Source organism: Mauremys reevesii, linkage group 6 (assembly GCF_016161935.1).
Source record: "Mauremys reevesii isolate NIE-2019 linkage group 6, ASM1616193v1, whole genome shotgun sequence".
NCBI classification, from domain to species: Eukaryota; Metazoa; Chordata; order Testudines; family Geoemydidae; genus Mauremys; species Mauremys reevesii.
In genome coordinates this window covers 23,157,783-23,179,821 of record NC_052628.1, presented here as the reverse complement: position 1 = coordinate 23,179,821, position 22,039 = coordinate 23,157,783, and the positions used below count along the sequence as shown (strand labels likewise).

General features: G+C 42.4%; 1 protein-coding gene across 3 annotated transcripts; it reads left to right on the top strand.

Annotated features, from left to right (window-relative positions):
• Nucleotides 1-277: 277 nt before the first annotated feature.
• C1QTNF3 (C1q and TNF related 3) lies at nt 278-21,306 on the top strand. Of its 3 annotated transcripts, none has more exons than XM_039545789.1 (6): nt 278-529; nt 6,799-6,910; nt 12,151-12,305; nt 15,881-16,010; nt 17,805-17,904; nt 21,147-21,306. In XM_039545789.1, the coding sequence occupies exons 1-6, from the start codon at nt 446-448 to the stop codon at nt 21,304-21,306; spliced, it is 741 nt and encodes a 246-aa protein (XP_039401723.1). In that variant the 5' UTR covers nt 278-445. The 3 variants fall into 3 exon arrangements, with proteins under 3 accessions (XP_039401723.1, XP_039401722.1, XP_039401721.1); XM_039545788.1 differs by having other exon boundaries at nt 278-700; XM_039545787.1 differs by having other exon boundaries at nt 278-739.
• The last annotated feature ends 733 nt before the right edge of the window (nt 21,307-22,039 follow it).

The following is a 22,039-nucleotide window of genomic DNA, read 5'->3' as shown; positions in this document are numbered from 1 at the left end:
TTCATAGCCTGTCCATGTCTAATCAAGCAATAGAAACCATTAGCCACATGTTCTCCCTTTCCATCACATTTCTTCACACTTAAATGAAAACATGCCCATCCCCACCCCCCAAAGTGTCACATTTTTAAATGCCCCCAAATAGAAACCACAGGAGTCCGTTACATGTGGTGGCCATTTCCAGCATACAAATCAATTTTCGTTGTGGTGAATAATGCTTGGTTTGTTTAAGGAGGCATGACTGATTTTGGATGAAGGATCCTGTCACTTTGGCATTTTCATGGTTTTATTTATTGCGCACAAACGTATAAAACTTGGTACTGGTCTAAGTGCCAAGCTTAACAGTGGAAATAGTGGAAAGGACCACATAACTACTGATGCAGTAAGCAGGCTTCTCCTTCTAAAAGACATTTTTCCGGACTCTTGAGAAGTTGTTATTTTGAGTAACATGGGAGTGAAGGATTTCATCACTTGGCATCTGCTGGCTTTGTTTTTAATTCCATTTTGCCTGTGTCAAGATGAATACATGGAGGTGAGCAGAAGATCTAATAAAGCGGTGGCCAAAGTATTGCAAAGTCACCACCAGACTGGCCATAAAGGTTCCAGCAGCAGGGAAATTTTGAGACAGCGGAGTCAACTTATAGAGTCGACTATTGATGATGATAATAGCACTTCTACAGACCAAAAAGCCCAGAGACCAGAGGTAGATGATGTAGCACAGACTACCTCAGACAGAGTCCAGGTACTCTGAATTAATCTTCTAAGGATAACTTTGAAATCGGATTTTTTTCTAAGATTATGAAATGATACATTTAAGTAAAGAGGTTTAGTAATGCTGCTTATTGGTCTGTATGCTACTGGGTTGCTTCACAGAATCTTTTAATGAACCGGTAGAGCAAGCAGTGGGGTGGGGGCAGTGAGAACACAACCAGCAGCCTGATGTTCTGGTGAAACTTTGATTCTATGCAATCAGACATGGTGAGATACAGTTTCTCAATTATTGCAGAATATTTTTTTCTAGAGACTAAGATTTTATAATCTATTTAGGACATTGTTTGCATGTGAAGAAAAATTATGAAATTGGTAAGCAGATGATATTCTGAAGGATACTGTTCAACTGGGAGAAAAAAATCCCAGTTTACTTGAAATGTATGTATAGAAAAAATTCATCCTTTTGAGCTTGAGAAAATCATTTAAAGCACTAGCGAATATTTGCTATGGATAGCCTCTAAGGTGGACTTTGTTTTGGTTTTAAATCCTGGCAGTAATACTGCATTTGAGACATAAGTAGGTATGATATAACATGCTATTGTGTATTTGCTGCCCTTTTTAGTGGGGAAAAAAAGAACTGGAATTAATGCTTCTTAAATGGACTGTAGAGTTTGCTTTTTATTAGGAATCTCTTATGCATTTTACATAGCATTTTATATATTCTAGTCATTAGCTCCGAGCAAAGGGAAAGTTACCTCACCTGGTCATATGTAAAATACTGCAATCCAGATTTTTTTTTTAAAAAAGGAAAAACGTTGAAGGGGACAAGGTGAAGTTTTATTGAGCAGTAAACAAAATGGAAAGTTTTACATCTGCTCTGGGCTGGAGGTTTTGTCGTCTACTATGTTTTATAGTCAGTAACAAAATGAGAGTTTTATTTCCCCTACTGAATGCAAATGATTGAGTCTTTACATTTCAGTTGACAGTATTATATAATTTTTTTCAGTCTCAACCCTGGATCCTGAATTTCCAAAAGCAGAAGGAGGCAGATGTGGAATGGATAATAATTGTTTCGTGACAAGTAGAAATGAGTTTTGATTTTAGGTAATTGTGATGGGCTTAAGGAAGTGAAGGAGATTGAGATATGGCAAAACATGACAATAAGTTCAAAATACAGCAATGACATTTCCTACAGTTAAATGGTTATACAGAACAGCATATAAACTTCCTTTGTTACAGAACATTAAATTGAACTTCCGTACGTAAACAGTATAATCAATGGGGGTATCTTATAATGAGCCAGCTAGTGTTTGTGTGTTCCACTTCTTGCTATTGGATGGAATACTATGCAACTGTATACCATAGACCCTATGCTGCTAATAATTAAAGAAGATTCTCCTTCAGCTCAAGAGCTAGTGGCCTGTGCTTTAAGAATTGACTTTTAATTTATTTTTAGTAATATATAATTTAATACAAATTTGTTATAGTTAACCAAAAAGGCCCAGTTCAGCCCTGTGACATATAATACCATTGACGTCATTGGGGGCTGCATGTATAGCCAAGGATATTATTTGGCACCATGTATTTAGATGATCTTTACATTTACAGTAATGGAACTAATTATTAAGCAAGAGGGACTCAGCCAATTGGCACACAGTTGACTTGTCTGCAGGTCATTCACGTCCACCATTCCTGTGTCTGGAAAATAATCTCCCATGGGCAATGATGCAATCCCAATTCTTGGCTCACTTAAAACTAGATCAAAGACTAGCAAACGTACCATAGGGGAAATTCAGCATGGAATGGCTGATTTAACATGTCTTTTCCATCACTAGAGACTGTGCATTCTCAGGTGGAGAGGCACAAGCTGCTTTTGGGTTCACCCAATTTTGGGCTGCTCCAAGGATCAGTATGACCCTCAATGGAAAGCAGAACAGCCAGAAGCTGTTTTCCTTTGAGCTGCTTTGCCACCTGCAACAGCTGAGAATCCCTGTAGCTGCATGTGCCTTGCGGATATCTTGCCCCTAGAATGCCCCCTATGTGTCCAGCTGTTTCATTCAATGACAATGCCAGGAGAATTCATCCCCCAGATGTCTAAGGAGCTTGTGAGGTGACAAAGAGGGGCCAAAGAGAATAGGCAAGCCCCTCCCTATGCTGAATTTTCCCCATTGCTGATAACATATGAGCTGCATAGCGCGATTTCCTCAAGCCCTGTAGCTGACAATACGTATGGAACAGATATAGATACAACCTTCTTTCTGTTGCTACTTGATATAATTGGAGTGCACCTCGACATACTGGCTTTTTGCTTGTGTTTTTGGTGGTTTATTTATTTAGTTTATTTTGCCAGATGAGGTGAATCTAGAAGGAGCCGGAAGGACTTCCATGCCCTTTTATAATGGGGTGTGCTGGCCCTTTAAAGCCTAACGAGGGGCAGAAGACCCCATCCTAGTGATGGGAGTGTGAGCACAGGCTCAGGAACCGGCCAAAATTGGAGGAGAGGAGGTGGTCCTGGGGAATTAGCAGTGGATTGGAAAGATCCCAAGACACTTACTTTAAGGGCTTGGCATCAGGAGCCCTGCTGCACAGGGTGGGGCAGGGCTCCCCTCCCTCCTGGCCAATCAGGAGGAGCTCTCAGAAGGAGAGGCATATATATGCCGCCTTCCCTCTCAGAACAGGACGTGTGCTGACAGAGGAAGGAAGGCAGACCCAGGAGGCTAAGCTTCTGCTGGAAAGAATAAAAGCTCCATAATCGGCAGGAGCATTGGATTTGGGTACAAGCTATGGGGTTTCTATGATGGATGTTGTGTTTGGGACACTGACGACTATCCTGAATTACTTTGGGCTGCTGACCCATTTTCAGAGCTGATGATTATCCTGAAAAAGACTATATGGGGCTCTCAAAGCACTCTTAAGAGAGGGGACAGATGGAGGGTGCTGCAGAAACACCTCTGGCTACAAGAGGGAGCCAGGTGAAAGTTGTCCCCGCCCCACCCATGTACACCAGTTTGACCCCTTCTTATTCAGAACAGGACCCATGGTGGCAGGTATTTATTTAACTTCTTGTTTTGGATAGAGTAAAATAAAACCTTAACGAAAGCCAGCAAGAAATGGAAAAAGGTCTGTGTCTCCAGTTATAATTGGTCCACAGGTTCAAATTAGAGGAATTTTATTGACTATTTAGCTGCCTCCTAAACTGATAAATTTCCTAGCTGTCAATCTAAGAAAACTCAGAAGTATAATGTTCAGAGATCTAGCAAATATCTTCATTCTAATCTCTTGTCTGTCCCTGGAAATCTGTGTGACAGGTGATTTTCACAAGCTACTGAATTTAATTTTAGGAAAAAATTCCACAGGTTTGCTATGCAATAGAATTTATAAGGACTTTGACAAATGGGTCTCAATGAATCTTCAGATCCCATTTCTAGGGTTAGAGAAAGTAGCTTTATTCATCATTCACATTTAAGTTTCATATCCCCAGATTTTTACTTTAAAACATATTCATTTACACAGAGCTCTGTGTTTCCTCAGATTAAGAAAACCTAACCTGAAAATTCTTTGTTTTGGGGGCATTGAATATGAACAGATTTTTCACTCCTATGTCGAACAGATTTTTAAGTCTAATAGGACAAATCTTAGGTCAGAACTTGCCCAAGTACTCCACTGAAGTCAACAGGACAACTTTTAAGTCAGCCTAGCTGGGTTTGGCCCATTTTAAATGTAAAGTCCTGTTGAAATCTGTGAGAGATAATTATGTTGCATGAGGATATCAGCAATCTACTATCTCTCTTAAAGCTAGGCCCAGATCGCACACTTCCCTACAGAGCCCCGAGCCTGCAAGCAGCATCAGGAACCCCCCTAACTCCCAGCTCAAATTTAAAGCAACATCTTGCCATTTTAACAGTTTTCAGTACACCACAACTTTCTCTCTATTCCTTTCCTCTCAGCTTCTTCTCTCTACTTCTGTCCTAAGACACGAGGCACTCATGGATTGCTGAAAATGTGACAGAAGTTAGTGACACCAGCCCCTTTTTCTCTCTAACCTTGCTCTCTTTATCCTCTTCTCTACCCTGCCTTGTCCTTCTCAGGTATTTTGCATATTTTAATCCTATTGATTAAAATGATATGAGTTAGCCAATGACTCAGCGGTTTGTGGACTAAAACCAGGAAAACATACAGCCCTAATTCCAAATGGCTCAGGAAGTTATATTTATCTATAGAGAAACCACCTTTTGCAGTACTGAAATGTAACCACCTCTTGCATGGCCATAGCGGAAGTTCAACACTGCACACTTACACGTAACTGTTGTTGACAGGAAGTGAAAAATACCATCTCCAGCTGAAACTGAAGAGAATTTAGGTTAACAGACTGTAGTGATTCAACTTGAATTTCAGATACTGGCTCTAACACAACTAGTCTTATAAAAAAGGCCATAGAATCCTTAATGATTTCTAGTGTCAGAAGATCTTCAGATGCATGTATCAGACAGCATCTTGCCTGCCCCCTGGCTCAATGCTAAGGGTTAGTTCTGAACTGGGTCAGAGAGAAGAGTTCCACCTACCAAAGAATCACTTCCTAAAGTACCTTTTAAAAAATTCTTTACAATCTCCCATCTAAATATTGACAAGACGAGAATTAATAACCAACCAGCCATATAGGAAAAACTAAGGATTCTGGTGACATAAGTCAACTGAACCAAATTTGTGTCATTTGTCACTTCAGTAACAGGATGGAATTTCTTTGCGTTACCTCATTGCACATTCATTATTTTTCCAATATAGGATTAGTCTGTTTGAAGCTATTTAAAAAAAAATTCTGATGGACTAGCAGAGATGTTAGTGTGTTGAGATTACAAATGAGTTTTGCACTATTTGGAACATCAGTGTCAAATGACAATGGGAATTGCCAGCTTTTTCTGCAGGTGGTTGGGGAGTTATGTGATTTTCAAAGTCACTTATTGAGGAACCTGACATGAGTGGGTTGCCAAGTCCACCAATTATTAGTGGATTTGGGCTTCTTTTTTTCCAGGGCTGCTATTCTTTCAAGTTGCAGATTGTGGGTTTGGGGCTTATTTTCCAGAAAGAAAAAGGAGGAGCTCAACTTCAATGAACTCATCACAATCCTTGTAATTTTACTGAATCGATATGAATATTTAATTGAGAACCCTTTGCAGTTATGAAATCTACGTCTGTGAATGTGAAGCCACTTGTGTATGCATAAAGTAAATTGGAATTCCTTTGGGATGAAAAGCACTATAAAAACATACAATGTTATCAAACTTTCTTATACAATAAATGTTGCTGCATATAATTCATACTAAGTATATCTTTACTGAGACATCATTACACAATATGTTATTCATATGATGAGTGCAAGATTTCCATCATCACACACACACACACACACACACACACACACACACACACACACACACACACACTATAACAAAATGCCCCAAATGTTTTTTTCCATTTGAGGTTTAGATTTTCAGATGAGCCTGTGTATTCTTTCAAATGCCTGACTCATATACTTGCAGCCCCTTATTTACCTAGGCACATCCACTTTTCGTGCAGGAATTTGAGTTTGCACATGTGCACACAGTTTTGAAAATCCAGCCTCATATTGCTTCAGATTTAGCAGAGTCAGTGCTCCACATTGAAGACTAAGGTCCTGATTCTGCAGTTCTTTGCATACAGGCTAGCATGCCTGCACCAAGGGCCATGTAAGTCTGAGTATTCATGCAGGAATTGTAGTTTGCCTGCATACAGCAAAATACACGATTGGAGACCAAGTTGAAAAGTTCTACCACTTTTTAGTTACTTGATCTTATTTATTTAAGAATATTTTTTCGAGTGGGGAAACTGAAAGAAAAATGATGTTATAATTCAAGAACAACTGAAAAAATTTCAAAACCAACCTCTTTAGGGAGAGACCAGGCATGGAAGATTTCTGTCTCAAAGGAGAAATGTTCAGAAAGCTTGTGAGCATGTACAAGCAGGGGGCTACAGTGGAGACCCTGCTACCAGGATGCAGATGTATGTATAGCAAATACACTCTATGAATTTAAAACCTATGTTTTTTTCACTCAGCCCCCTCCAAGTGGACCTCAACATCCAGACTGCAGTAGCTGCTGCCGTGGAGAGTTTGGATTTCGAGGCTATCAAGGGCCACCGGGACCTCCAGGGCCTGCTGGGATGCCAGGTAAAAGTGTCACTCCGATGGATTTCTGATCAGTCTGACTGCAGATTGTGAGTGTGAAAACCAGAGATTGGCCCAAGCAAGCAGCTGAGCTCGGATATGGATTTGGATCCAGATCCAAACTTTCCCATAAGCTGTGTGGGGATTTGGAGTCAGGTTTTAGGTTCCAATCTAATCAAAACCAATTGCTAATAAAATTAGTGGATCCATCATTAATGAAAGGAATGTGTTTCTTATCGCTCGTAGGCCAAATTCTGCTCTTTGTTATCTGAGTGACACTTCCACTGAAATTAAAGGCATGTGCCCTATGGTGGATATTGCTTTTGTTTTTTTTGTTTTGCAAATGATGATTTATAAATTTCCAAGACAGGAGCCATTTCTTCCCCAGATGTGCTGCAAACATTTACAGAGGAGACACACTTATACTCTATTCCCCCATGGAAAACTCACTTTTGTTCTTTCTTTCTTGTCTTTTTTAATGTCAAATAAAAACCAGTTTGACAGCCAGCGTATGAATTCTCTTGGGCATAGAAAAACACAGCACTCTAGTAATGAGCAGAATTTGGTCCAGGGTTTGTATGTGTGTGGGTATGAAAAGAGAGGGAGATATATGGAAGGGGAAAAGGTGCTCAGACAGTGGGTTTAGGTTTGCTTTAGCGATTATCTTCATTAAGATGTTTTATAACACAATTGTGGTACATATAGGATTGTGTCACAGTCTGGGTAGCTTGCCTCAACTGCCTGGCTTTTTTCTTTTTAATTACTCATTCACTACTTTCATTCTTTCTGTCTCTTTCTCCACATTGCTGACAGTAACTCTGGTTCTCGTATCCCTATTCAATATTTCTTTAAACAGACTGTTGATATTCTGGTGGTAGCAGTTTCCAGTAATGGTGAGGTGTGTGTTGTATAAAGTGTTTAAATAAGCAGCTTTGGCTGGCAAAAATGTAAAAAATAACATGTTACTTTGAAATTTGTTGGCATTAGCCTGTTGTAAATAAGATTTATTATGTGAATCATCCATCAACCCTTTACTCTACATAAACACTGTATAACTCTACAGACATAGGGGAACTGTCATGGTGAGGCTTTTTACACAGAAACATAACTTTGTATTTAGGGAAAGTAAAGTCATAAATATTTGGCAGCTTAGAAGATGGTACAATGTTTTGCATTATACCCCTCTCCCCCGCCCCACTAACCCCCAGTGCCAGTCAGTATACTGCAAATACACAGGATTGTATTTTGCAATATGGACCTATTTATGCCCTCGTCCAATGTGAAACTATAGCTTGGCCAAATTCAGTGCTGATTTACAATCACACCAGCTAGATCAGTGTCCTTGCATGATATTAGCACAGAATCTGACTATTTGGCTCCTGTGTGGGTTGGACCTATATGACTAAAAGAAGACCCTATGGGGTCACACTCAGTGTTGACTTACAACACATCCTATGTGATCCTAACTGGAGTCACTGTATCTGTGCTGGTGTTTCACACAGCCTTATCCACTGTTATCACAGAACTACAAGCACAGAGATTTGATTATAAGATGCATAAATTAGTTAGTTACATTTATTGGAAAAGGACAGTCCAGTTGTTCGGGTGTTGTAGTGGGACTTGGGAGAGCTAGGTTCCAGTCTCTGTTCTATCAGGCTTCCTTTGTGACCTTGGGCACATCACTTAGCTATTCTGTGTTTTAGTTCTCCAGATGTAGAATGGGGATACTAATATTTCCCTGCCTCACAGGTGTCGTGAGGATAATTATACTAAAGATTGTGATTCACTCAGATACTACAGCAGTGGTCTCCAAACTTTTGAGGGTCTTGCGCCTCCCAGCCAGGGCAGGGAGTGGGGCTGTGGCTTGGGGGGGCTGGGAAGACACAGACAGGGCTAAGGGGACTGAGGCTGGGGCTGCAGCTGGGCGTGGGTCTGGGGCCAGAAGTGGGGCCATGGCCAGGGGCCGAGGCTGGGGTTGAGGGTGGGAGAGGAGCTGCAGCTGGGCTGCCGGTGGCCTTGTGCAGCTCCGCTCCAGGCTTCACCCCCAGCCTCAGTCCCTGTCTGGAAACAGAGCTGCAGCCAGTGGCCGAGGCTGGGGGCTGGGGACGGGGCCAGTTGCAAGGCTGGGAGCCAGGTGGGTGGCACTCCCTCCCTGCCCCTTGTGGGAGCTGGTGTGGGAGCTACCATACACCCCGGATATTCCTCCATTCCTCCCCAAGGGGGTGCGTCCCACTGTTTGGGGACATCTGTACTACAGCAGTGGGGTCATATAAGTATCTTACTGATGTTAAAGGGTAATGCTATATGCAGTGTTGTTGTAGCCATGTTCATCCCAGACTATAAGAGACACAAGGTGGGTGAGGCAATATCTTTTACGGGACCAACTTATGTTGGTGAGAGACAAGCTCTAGAGCCACACAGAGCTCTTCTTCAGGTCTGGGAAAGGGACTCAGAGTGTCACAGCTAAACATAAGGTGGAACGGATTGTTTAACCTAAGTAGTGGGGGGTTGGGAGGAGGAGGAGGAGAGGGAAAAGGGGTGGTGGTTTAATGAGTTATAGATTATTGTAATAAACCATAAATTTAGCCCATGATTTTTAGTAGCTAGCACAATTATGAATTTAAGCTCCCAGGCTCATCATTTGAAGGTGGTGTGCGGGAGTCATGAATGCTGGTCTACAGAGTTCTCAGAAGCTAGTAAGTTCCAACCTGCCAGCCAGCAATGTGCTAACAGGTGCCAAAATAGAAGCTGAACTCTGATAGAGGACTCCAGTCCTGGGATCTGATTAGTGGAACACATGTAGGTTCATAGAATCACAGACTATCAGGGTTGGAAGGGGAGTGATCACGTCCCTCGATCTGCTGGCAATGCCCCTACTTATACAGCCCAAAATGCTGTTAGCCTTCTTGGCAACAAGGGCACACTGTCAACTCATATCCAGCTTCTCGTCCACTGTAACCCCTAGGTCCTTTTCTGCAGAACTGCTGCCTAGCCATTTGGTCCCTAGTCTGTAGCAGTGCATGGGATTCTTCTGGCCTAAGTGCAGGACTCTGCACTTGTCCTTGTTGAACCTCATCACATTTCTTTTGGCCCAATCTTCTAATTTGTCTAGGCCCCTCTGTATCCTATTCCTACCCTCCAGCGTATCTACCACTCCAGTTTAGTGTCATCTGCAAATTTGCTGAGAGTGCAGTCCACGCCATCCTCCAGATCATTAATGAAGATATTGAACAAAACTAGGCCCAGGACCGACCCTTGGGGCACTCTGCTTGATACCGGCTGCCAACTAGATATGGAGCCATTGATCACTACCCGTTGAGCCTGAAGATCTAGCCAGCTTTCTATCCACCTTATAGTCCATTCATCCAATCCATACTGCTTTAACTTGCTGGCAAGAATACTGTGGGAGACTGTATCAAAAGCTTTGCTAAAGTCAAGGAATAACATGTCTACTGCTTTCCCCTCATCCACAGAGCCAGTTGTCTTGTCATAGTAGGCAATTAGGTTAATCAGGCATGACTTGCCCTTGGTGAATCCATGCTGACTGTTCCTGATCACTTTCCTCTGCTCTAAGTGCTTCAGAATTGATTCCTTGAGGACCTGCTCCATGATTTTTCCAGGGACTGAGGTGAGGCTGACTGGCCTGTAGTTCTCCAGATCCTCCTCCTTCCCTTTTTTAAAGATGGGCACTACATTAGCCTTTTTCCAGTCATCTAAGACCTCTCTCGATCACCAGGAGTTTTCAAAGATAATGGCCAATGGCTCCGCAATCACATCTGCCAACTCCTTTAGCACCCTTGGATGCAGCACATCTGGCCCCATGGACTTGTGCTCGTCCAGCTTTTCTAAATAGTCCTGAACCACTTCTTTCTCCACAGAGGGCTGGTCACCTCCTCCCCATGCTGTGTTGCCCAGTGCAGTAGTCTGGGAGCTGACCAATTCGTGAAGACAAAGGCAAAGAAAGCATTGAGTACATTAGTGACAGAGGATGTGGAAAAAGCTAGGTTGCCTCCCTCATTCAGTAAGGGGCCCACACTTTCCTTGACTTTCTTCTTGTTGCTATTCTATTTAAGCCAATGATAGGAACAGGAAGTTCTCCATGAACCTAGGTTTCCCCTGCCTACATCTGCTTCCCCAGCAATACCTGCTCCCACTGCCTGCTGTTGACTTCCAGGTAACCTGCCTCTGCCTGCCTCCTGACTGCCAGTTTTGCTCTCTGGCCTGTCTTGGACTCTGACCTCCTGGTGTGTGATCTGGCCTGACTCCTGCTCTGACCATTAGGTTAGATTGCCCATGTCCCAATTGTGAGAGCAGGTTTCCTTTTAGGATGAGGACGGAGAGGTCAGATATAGAGTGATTGCTTTATGAAAAGCGTTCATCCACAGATACGGTGCTTTTGTCTTGCTTTCTTGTCAGTTGCCATAGATGGTTGCTCAGTAAACCAGCAATTTCTCAAGTAAATATTGGGAAGTGTAGGATATTATTACAAATAGCAGTTACTGTCTATGTAAGGGGGACTGTTATCATTTTGAAATTAAATCAGCGGAGTTTCATCATGGATCCTTGGCCTTTTCCTACACTTATCTAAAGTAACGTAAGCAGCTTTTTCAAACCTAACTAGTCAACCATAGACTGAAACATAGACAGAATTGGCTGCATTAGCTGGCCTGTGAAAAACTCCCCGAAGACCACCTAATTCTTTGCCCAAATCACTTTTGATTGTGCAGATGCATTAGAAGGCTATTAAGCTGCTTTTCGGGGTTACTTTGAGGAAGAACACAGCCGTTCAAACAACGAGCCTTTATTCAAAGGGAAAATCCAAACAAATCCAAACTGTTCAGTGGACTCAACTACCAAACCACCTTTACTTTTGACAGCCCAGTAACACTCTGTTCCCTAGCAGTCCCCAGGTCCTCTACTATTAACAGCTAGCACTAAAATCAAGCAATGGCCTGAGAAGTCTGCATTTTATACACCAGCAACTAGGTCACATGATCCTTATTCCTTAAAGGTATTTGCACTTCCTTTTTTCAAGTCCCCCGCCAAAATCCTAAAATCTCTTAAATCCATCAGGTTAGCCCCATAGCCATTTTTTATTCCTTGGTATCTATACGTGGGTCTTATTATGCTGAAAAGAGGTTTTATTATAGAGCGAGGGTGGGAAGGCAAGCACCTTGTCACAAATATGATTTGAGAGACAGAGACGTTATTTGAACTGACCAGAAAGCTTTGACTGTTTAAAGGAAATCATGGGAACAATGGAAATAATGGAGCACCTGGCAATGAAGGAGCCAAAGGTGACAAAGGAGACAAAGGGGATCTGGGACCAAGAGGAGACCGTGGCCATCACGGACCAAAAGGAGAGAAGGGTTACCCTGGGATTCCACCGGAGCTTCAGGTACAAAGTCTTTAGCATGTGTTTTACAGGATAGCTTCCGTTCCCCTCTCAAAGACAGCACCCAGTGACCACAATACAGTTATAGATCAAGCCCACTGGTAACTGAACAACAAGAAGTATGGTGTGATATACACACTATTTGTCATGATTAAGAAACCTGTCCTGCAAGTATTGCCAGAGTCATCCTGAAAAAGTGCTGCCAGGTCTTGATCTATCTTTATTGTAAAAAGCAAACAGAGATATGCCTTTTGGACAGAGGATAGACCCCTCCAGCTGGAATACCTGTTTATTGCCAGTTTTCAGGTAATGTGCACATGCTAAAAGAACAGTAAATGACACAATCACATTTTTATTAACATGCAACAAATACATATTGGTGCACTTTCTGGTTCATGTTAAATAAAAACAACCAAAACAAGAGGCACCAGGGTCCAGACTTTTACAGTTATTTAGGTGGCTACTCCAGTCAGTGTTTCAAGGCATAAGGGACAGATATTTAAAGGCCTAAAGATGCAGTTATGCCCCTAATGGGATTATCAAAAGCATCTAGGCACTTCTGAAAATCCCACTAAGCACCTATCGGCATCTTTAGGCACCTAAATAGTCCTAAAATTTGGCCCCACGTGACTTAGGGCTTGTCTACACTTACATTTTATAGCGCTGTAACTTGCTGGCTCAGGGGGGTGAAAAATCAACCCCCTGAGCGCAGCAAGTCTGAGCGCTTTAAGGCGCTAGCATAAACAGGCTCTGAGCACTGGGAGCCACGCTCCCAACACTCGGAGCTAATCCCCTCGTGGAGGTGGATTATCAGGAGCGCTGGGACCACACTCGCACATCAAAGTGCTGCCTAGGGAGCATTCCCGTGACAGCACTTTGAAATTTCCAGTGTAGCCATGCCCTTAGAGGGCTAAGTTAATTTTCAAAAGGGCCTTAGGAGCTTGAGGGCTTGTGTATATGGAGAAGTGGCGTGTGACAAGTTGAGGGGTAAACGACACACCACCATGCCATGCACTAACTGTGTGGACTCTGCTGCTGCACACTCAAAGTTCTCTATGCACACTGATCTACTCCTGGAGTAGATCAAAGTGCATTAGGAAACTTTTAGAGTGCAGTAGCAGAGTCCACACACATAGTGGATGGCATGCTAGTCACTGAAGATTTACACCTCAGCTTGCTGCACACTAATTGACCATCTAAACAAGCCCTAAGTCTTGTTGTAAGTCAATGGGCCTTGGGGGCATAAGTATTTAAGTCATTTTTGAAAATTGGACATAGCTGTCTAAATCACCTCAGCCTTGCAGCGCTCAGAGGACCAATGCCAAAATTCCTTTAAAAATCTGGGCCTAAGTTCCTTAAGAGCATCCATCATCTATATGATCCAGTATCACCAACACTGTTTCCTGCATCATGGCCAGCACAAGCCCGGTGCACCACTGATAGGACTAAGTAGAATATACAAAAGGAACCTAGATGCAAACATTCCTTAACTTTTTAGTGGGGGTGGGGAAAGTAGTTTGAGTTTACAGACCCAAACTTTGTAATCTGGGCCCATCTTAAATTCAAAGTTATGGTTCCACAACAACCATAACTCAGTTACGTTTTTGCATATGCATAAAAGAAATGAAAATTAACAGCAAATACACCAGTACAAATTGCTACATATGTGCAGTGTGGTGGCAATAACTTTTTAATTTCCTGTAATTAAATTCTCAGTCATAATGTTGCATCAAGATAGAGTTCTTATACTGAATAAAATGCAGCTTGAAAATGTTTCCAAAACGAATTGGCATTTGTAATACAGCACAATAGCTGGAGAATGCTTATAAAGATCATTAGCTGGGAGGAATTTTATGGTAGAATGATTTGAAAAACATCCTTCTTACAATTATTTTCCTTCTGGGTATTTTTCTAACTTTGAAGTTAGCTATCAGGACTGTTACCAATGTATATATTCTGGTGGTAATTGAAAATGTTGCTGAATAACTGAATATCATGCCATCAGTTTTTAAGTAGAATTTCCCCATTGCTTGTAACAAATTGTTTTGCTTAAAAAGCATCAGCCCAATATAGCCTATAGTTTCTAAAACTAGACTATGCTTTGGAATGTTGGAGGGGTAGGGAGAGAAGGGGAAAATGTTCCCATGTATAAAGCTTTTAAAACCAGGACTATCTTTAAAAGAGAATGAATCTGTTTCTGATCTGCTATGTTGAAACGAGACAAGGTGGATGAAAGGCATTATTTTTTACTTTTCTGGTTAGCTCCAGAAGAACAGATTAGAGCTGATTAGAATTTCAAATGGCATTTGGACAAAAATTAATCCATTGCATAAAATATCACTCTGTAACTACTTAACATCAACACATTAACTTAACTGATTTCACTTTTACCAGCTTTCCCGTCTATCAAATGCATATGGGAAAAGGGAAATCAGCCCAAACTGAACCTCTTTGACTTTCTGGTGGGGGTTTAGGATTTCAGTCACTGGATCTGAACCTACTCCTGTGATTTTGATTCTTTGATTCTGAAGGGGTCTTTTTTCTGGTTCTAATTCAGATGTTCTCATGAAAACAGTCTTTCCTATGAGACTTAATGCTAATAATAAATACTTAGCGCTTATCTATATGTCTCAAAGCACTTCACAGAAGTTAAGTGTTTTGCCTAGCAAGTTTGTGGCCTTCTAGGACCCAGGTCTCCTGACCCTCAGTCCTATGCCCTGTCCACTGTCCCAAGCTGCCTTGAGATCACAGAAACTAAGAGACGGCCCATTTCCCTGCCGAGGCAAAATAGTCATTTTCTAGTATCTTGTCCAGCGTAGTTTGAAATGTCCCAAATGAGGGGACATCCACCACTTCCCTTAGAACATTCTTCCACAGCCTAATATATCTCACTGTCAAGAAGTTTCTCAATCTAAATTTCCCCTTTTCTTAGTTTCATCCCATTATGTTCATCCAAGCAGCCTGAGCTAGCATGGCAAAGGAAGCTGGAGCAGCTGGTAGAGGATGAAGAATGTTGAACCTTGGACAGGGCAGCTTGAGAGGCCTTAATCACATGGCCTCAGAATTGCTTAAGCCATTTCTGATCGGTAGCTGGAAAGACACAATAACATGTATGGGGTTTACTGAGCCTTATTTACAGCTAACATTGAGTTAAAAGCAGTAACTGAATTAAATGGATTTGAGGAACCTACGCAAGCCAATGTTATCATGTTTATGCTAAAATACCATACATTACATTATAACTTTTCTATCATATCACTCTGAGCTTTTAAAGTAAAAGTGAAATCGAAAACTAAGGCCCTAACCTGCAAACATTTACCCATATAATGTGCTTCACTTTATATACACACACATGAATAGTTCCATTGAAGTTAAGGAGCCTAGTCCTCCTGCAATTTGATTCAATAGGAGTTTTGTTACTGGGGTTTAACGGCAGTTGGATTAGACCCTAAAAGAACATCTCTGTGAGGAAAATAAATATACTGCACATGTCAGAAAAAAGCCTGTAGATCATGTTTTTATATTCATCCTTTTCCTGCTCATTAACCACTGGTTAAATCAGACGTATATTTTTATAGATTGCATTCATGGCTTCTATGGCAACCCATTTCAGCAATCAGAACAGTGGGATAATCTTCAGTAGTGTTGAAACCAATGTTGGAAACTTCTTTGATGTTATGACTGGTAGATTTGGTGCCCCAGTGAATGGTGAGTATTTATAAAGCAAAGTAGTGTAAATTTCTGTCTGAAAAAGTGTCAGTCAGATGTTGATTAAAAGAAAGATCTGGTCCCATTAAAATTAAAGGAAGTTTAGCTATTGACTTCACTAGGACTAGAATTTAACTGCAAGTACTCTTGGCTTTGCTTCAGGTTGGGGAAGTTAGGAGTTCAAGACAAAGTTGAGGGAACTTTAAGTAGTAATTTTTCAAATAGCAACTGTTATCTGTCTTCATTGTGGTTCAAATCTTTGAGGTGAGTTTTTAAAACATGACTTTGGAGTTTATACACGGGGGAAAATTTATAGCCGTAGAGACTGGTGATGTCTTTTTATCTACAGAACAAGTAGAGCATGGGAGGTGGCAGTGCAAATTCTAGCACACTGTCCTGGCAAGGTGCGTCACCCCTGCTCTAGAGGGACGATTTTTAAGAATAAGCACATCATTTGCTCTCTGTGCATGGTTCTCATTTGCACTGTGGCCTGGTCTACATACACAAGTTGTACTGCTTTAACTATACTTTAAAGTGGGCGCAAATCACATTTCCACTCACTGTAAACTCCTTTACACAGCCAGAGCTGCAAAAAGTGGCTGTAGCGTACATGAGAATCAAGCCCTCTGGACCTGTTTTCGCTCTGATCCTACAGACACTTATGCACATGTGTAACTTTACTCATAACAGTGTCCCCTAGAGGTTAATGGAGCTAGTCATGTGAGTGAAGTTATGCACCTACTTAAGTGTTTGCAGGATCAGATCCTTAATCCTTAACTTCTTATCTACCACCATACAGTGATGTCAGTCATAGTGGGTTCCTGTAGATACCCGCCTCCCTTGCAAGTGGAAGGAGATCACATGCCCAAATCACAAGAATATGGGAATGATTATTAACTGATGATAATGAGTCAGGAATTATTTCTGATGAAGGTATGATGAAGAATTTGAAATTACTTTGGGTCATTTTGCCACTTCCTTCAGATTGCTGAGTGAAAACAAAATTCACTCTGCAGGACAGTATACACATGGAATTTACCACCCACACTGACACATGCAAATCATGGCTAACTTTTCCATTCAGGCCCAGGATTCCGCAGCAATCTCTGCCCAGGCTGAGAGCTCTGCCCAAACAGAACTCACAGCAGGATTGGTACCATAGTCTCTAAAGTGCCACATATAGTACTTTATTTTCCAGGCCATGTCGTTTATTATTATGTTTTGTTATTTATATCAAAATAGCACCCAGAAGATAGCTAGATACTTTCAAACACAGAAAAAGATACAATCCTGGCCCTGAAAGAGCTAAAATCTAAACAAGACAAAGGGTGAGCGAAAGGGACACAGTGTACAGACAAAGTGATCAGGGTGATTAGTGCCATGTGTCGTATCTGCATTTTTTAAAACATATGTTGTGGAGACTGCGTTAAGAGGGGAAAGCAATGAGTTGATAGGAGCAAGGAAGCAGGAAAGAGAAGGGAATGGGGGAGGTCATTGGACTGGATGTTTTAGTCATTTCCTTCTCAGTCTGGGAGGGAAGGCTCTGCCATTTTTAAGTAAATGTATTTATTTGGAACTTGACTTCAGTGATCCCCTGTGCTCAGTGGAGAATCAGATGACTGAATCAAATCTAGGTCTGGCTAAAGTCAAAGGGAAAACTCCCAGTGACTTCACTTAGGCCTGGGTTTAGCAAAATCTCCTCACGTTTTTAACCAACAAACCCGTCTGCGGAATGTACCCTAGCACCTACCTATGTAAAACACACATGCATGTTGCACATGATATCTTTTTCAGGGGTGTATTTCTTCACCTTCAGCATGATGAAACATGAGGATGTGGAGGAAGTGTACGTGTACCTCATGCACAATGGAAATACAGTTTTCAGTTTATATAGGTAAGTTGAGAGATGTGTGCTCTTTACCATGCTAGACAGATATGCATGGATGTCGGTTCTTACTACACATTTTGGAGGGAACGTGGTAGTATGAAACACATCAGAAAGAAACAGCCCGTGGAACGTTTGCCTTCCTAGATTCATAGTTGTGTGTCATTCCTAGAGATGTGCCTGAGACTAAAATTCAGTCTTGGTTAGAATTTCCCCACCACTGGGGAAGGAGCTAGTGATTTTGTCATATACACAGAGCCCTGGTAGAGTTCATCTTTGGCTGGACACTCCCCAGGCTGTTGTTTGGAGTCCACCACACTGGGCCCCTAGTGCTTTAAGCCTCTTGAGTCTGAACAGAGTCCAGGCAGTGCCCCTTCCTGGGGGAGTCTAGGCTAATTCTTGGGGTGCAGTTCCTCTGTTTAGCACCCCCTCTGAGAGCAGAATCCCCAAAGTCCAACCGCCTAACACTTGGGACAAGTGCTGACCCCTCAGGCTTCATGTAGAACACCCACTTTCAGAAGGGCAGCCATGTGGGTGCTCAGGGTTTACAATTTAACTCTCTTCAGGGGCACACAATAATAAAAGCAAACACACACACACAGAGAATTTACACTGGATTCTAAACACCAGTACTCTTTACTTAGCAGTATGGGGGATGGGGGAAGCCAAGCACATCTGTACTCATCTCCGTGCCTTGGGTGGAGGCGGGGCTCACCAGTTGTGGAGAGTTCTTTGGCCTTAGCGGAGTCCTTTGCTGTACCAGGATCCTTCTTCAGAAGCTCATGGATTCTCTTCAGATTTGTTTTCCCCAATATGGGTCAGTTAGTTTTCTCTCACGTTGGCTGGACCCTTATTTAAACAGCACGCCCCTGGTACAAAAGCATGCTCCTCTCTCCTGCCCCAAAGCTTTCTATGTGTCTCTCTGAGTCCTCATGTTTATATGTCACCCTACAAACACCTGGTTTCTTTATTCTGCTGATGGGTACTTTCCTGCTTCAGACAAGCCCTTTGTTCAAGGCATTTCTACCCGAATAGGCAACCACGAAGATTTAATGTCTGACTGTTGTCCCTGGTCTGGCAGAGACTGCTACAGTCCCTGTCGGCAAATGGTGAATTCCACAGCCAGAATTTATACATTGTACATAGACAGATTTTCCAAATGGTCACAGTTTTGATCTGTCTAATCAGGGGCTCCAGGGCCAGCTCCAGGCCCCAGCGGCGTGCGAGGGCGCGCTGCGGCGGGCGCGCGCTCTGCCTGTCGAGGGGGCAGCAGGCGGGGGCTGGGCGACCTCCTGCAGGCGTGCCTGGCTGGTGAGTGTCCCTGGTGGTGGCTCTGGTGGACCTCCCGCCGCATGGATGCCTGCGGATGCGCGGCGCCAGCGGGACGGACCCGCAGGCACGCCTGAGGAAGAATCGAGCGAGCGGCGGGACGAGCGACTGCCAGAGCGCCCCCCGCGGCGTGCCGCCGTGCTTGGGGCGTCGAAATTGCTAGAGCCGCCCCTGGATCTAATGGTAACATACGGTGATAGATTAAAAAAACAATATTCATCCCCGGTTGATTCTGATGCATGTATAGTACAGGCCATCTACATGACAGCCTTACTGAAAGTTACAATAAAGCAAGTCATGCTAAAGAGAGATGAAGTTTCAGCTACAGAGCTATGGATTAGTAAGAAGGCTAAGTGTCGTACATAATGTCATTGTGTCACAGGGTGGCTCGGTCACTACCTGGTGTGCCACATTGCCTGGCCTCTTTCTTGGGCTCCTAACCACAAACACACACCAGCTTGTTACCCTTTCAGCACCTGTGTATTTGTTCTTCCCTTGCAAAGTATAACAGAGCATATTGCAGGCTTATAGCAGGAGACTTCCATGCAACCTTTTCTCCTTAGCCCAGCCTCACCCTCTGAGCTTCCTCCTCCTTATATCCTCCCAATTACTGAGTCAGTTGCCTCATTAACCCAACAATTGCCACCCAAGGGTCAGTAATCCTCAGCAGAAACTGATTAATTGACTTCAATTAAGACTGCACTCTGCCCAATGCTGCACCAACCTCAGTGACCAGGGTGCTATTAATCGGGTCCTGTCACACATTGCAGAGAATTTATCTCAGCTAATTAGATTTTGAAGTTTTTATTTGACTCATGCGATCAGGAATCGTAAGCCCTTGGCTGAATCCAAAAGGACAGACTTTGAGCTCAGTCACTTGTTCATCGTATGGTTCAGAATTTGTAGATAGCTGGATATGTGAGACATCTGGGGATCCATTTGTGATGCTTCCCAAGGGTACCCAGGATTGTGAGTCACTTTAATTACCCCTCTACCTCCAGTGGGAAGAAGATTTCCTTGTGCTGAACTGAATGTCAGCTCCCAGACACTGCCAGATTGTTAGCCACCCAAACAATCTCCTTGGGGCTCTGCCAGCCCTTACGTTGTCTTGCAGGTTAACAATCAGTGCACCTCAATCCCTGAGCCCTTTCCCTTGTAGCCACCCCTTTAACCACAGGACACTCACAGAAATTACCAGGTAAGCTGCCCACAAAGGAACAATGCACCCACCAGTTTAATTCAACTGAGGATCTGCTCCAGTATAACATAACAGCACCAAGACATACTATAGTGAAAGCAATACATTATTTACTGTCGTAAGTTTATTATCAAAGGCTAAGATTTAAGAGAGAGTGAGCGAAGATAATACAAACAGAGATGGTTACCTATAAAACAAAAACATAAAATGTAAACCTAGGTCTCCACTTACCACTAGCTACCTGTCCAATGTAATGAAGTAATTTCCCTCCAAGGATGAGTCTTTTGCAGAACTAGCGGTTTTCAGTCAAACCAGGATCCAAGCACTCGTGAACCTCCTCTTCTCTTTCCAGGCTTTCCTTAGTGAATGGGTGCCAAAATGACACACTACATTCTATTTATATTCTTCAAGGTTCATTTCTCCCCCTGCCCCCCAAGACAAATGCCATATCTCCCCTTTTCTCTGTTTACTCTGTGTATAGATTTGGCTTTCATTGTGTTGGCCTACAGTGCTTAATTTACATAACCAACTGCGAGACAATTGAATAAACGTCTTCTGTCTGACTCAACACCTGCCTGTCAACCCTGCCTTGATTTACAATTTAAAACATAATACACTGAGCAAAACAATGTGTTTTTTAGGCTTAGCATTTTCTTTTAGGTGACTTACTTGATCATTGTTGACAAAAGAAAAGCTTAACTCTTTGTAAAATACTCATTTTTAGCTATGAATCAAAAGGAAAAGCTGACACATCAGGAAACAGTGCAGTGCTAAAACTTGCCAAGGGAGATGAAGTTTGGCTGCGAATGGGGAACGGAGCACTCCATGGAGATCATCAGCGTTTCTCCACCTTTGCTGGGTTTCTTCTTTTTGAAACAAAGTAAAAAAAAAAAAGTGCACTTTTAGGCAGCTTTTTTTTCAAGCTGTTTTGGTTTTTTTTCTGGTCTGTGGCATAACATTTCAACATGGTAGGATGAGGAAAGCTTATCCTGATGCATTATGTTGGTATTCATGTATCAGAGGTGCTGAACACATTGAGTAAATGACATAGATGGTACATTGTCACCTGAGTTGCACCTAATGGACCGTTACATGTTTCTATTGAAGGAGCCAAAACACACACACCCCAAATAAAAAAAATAGGTGGAAAAAAGGGAGAAAAGGTTTTAAAGAAATGATTTAGAAAGTAGTTTGGGCAGTTTGACCCACATTTGGTGTATAGATAGATTTTGTTCAGTACGTCAGGAACTGTACAATCCTTACTTCATAGCCCTTCATTCATTCATTTATTCAGTCCTCCACGGAAACTGGCTGTGAATAACTGAGTTGGCTCAGCTTCAGGTGATAGGGGATTTAGAGGAACAGGCTATAGAAAAACTTTTACAAATAGAAAAAATGTGAAAAAAAAGGGATTCAGGTGATTGCCCCACCTTCTTGAACCTTTTTAAGATGATCTTGGTGACTTTAGTATAGTTTTCTAGTATGAATTTACTTGCTTCAGGAAAAAAATGCAATGGTCGGATTTCTTAGCTTAAGAGCAGCTCAAGGCAGAGGTTCTTTGGCCTGTGTTATGCAGGAGGTAAGACTAGATCAGCAGTTCTCAACCAGGGGTCCAGC

Coding starts and splice junctions, on each gene's coding strand:
- C1QTNF3 (XM_039545787.1), top strand. CDS start 446: ATGGGAGTGAAGGATTTCATCACTTGGCATCTGCTGGCTTTGTTTTTA. Junction 12,306..15,880: donor GGATTCCACCGGAGCTTCAG/GTACAAAGTCTT, acceptor ATATTTTTATAG/ATTGCATTCATGGCTTCTAT. Junction 16,011..17,804: donor ATTTGGTGCCCCAGTGAATG/GTGAGTATTTAT, acceptor TATCTTTTTCAG/GGGTGTATTTCTTCACCTTC.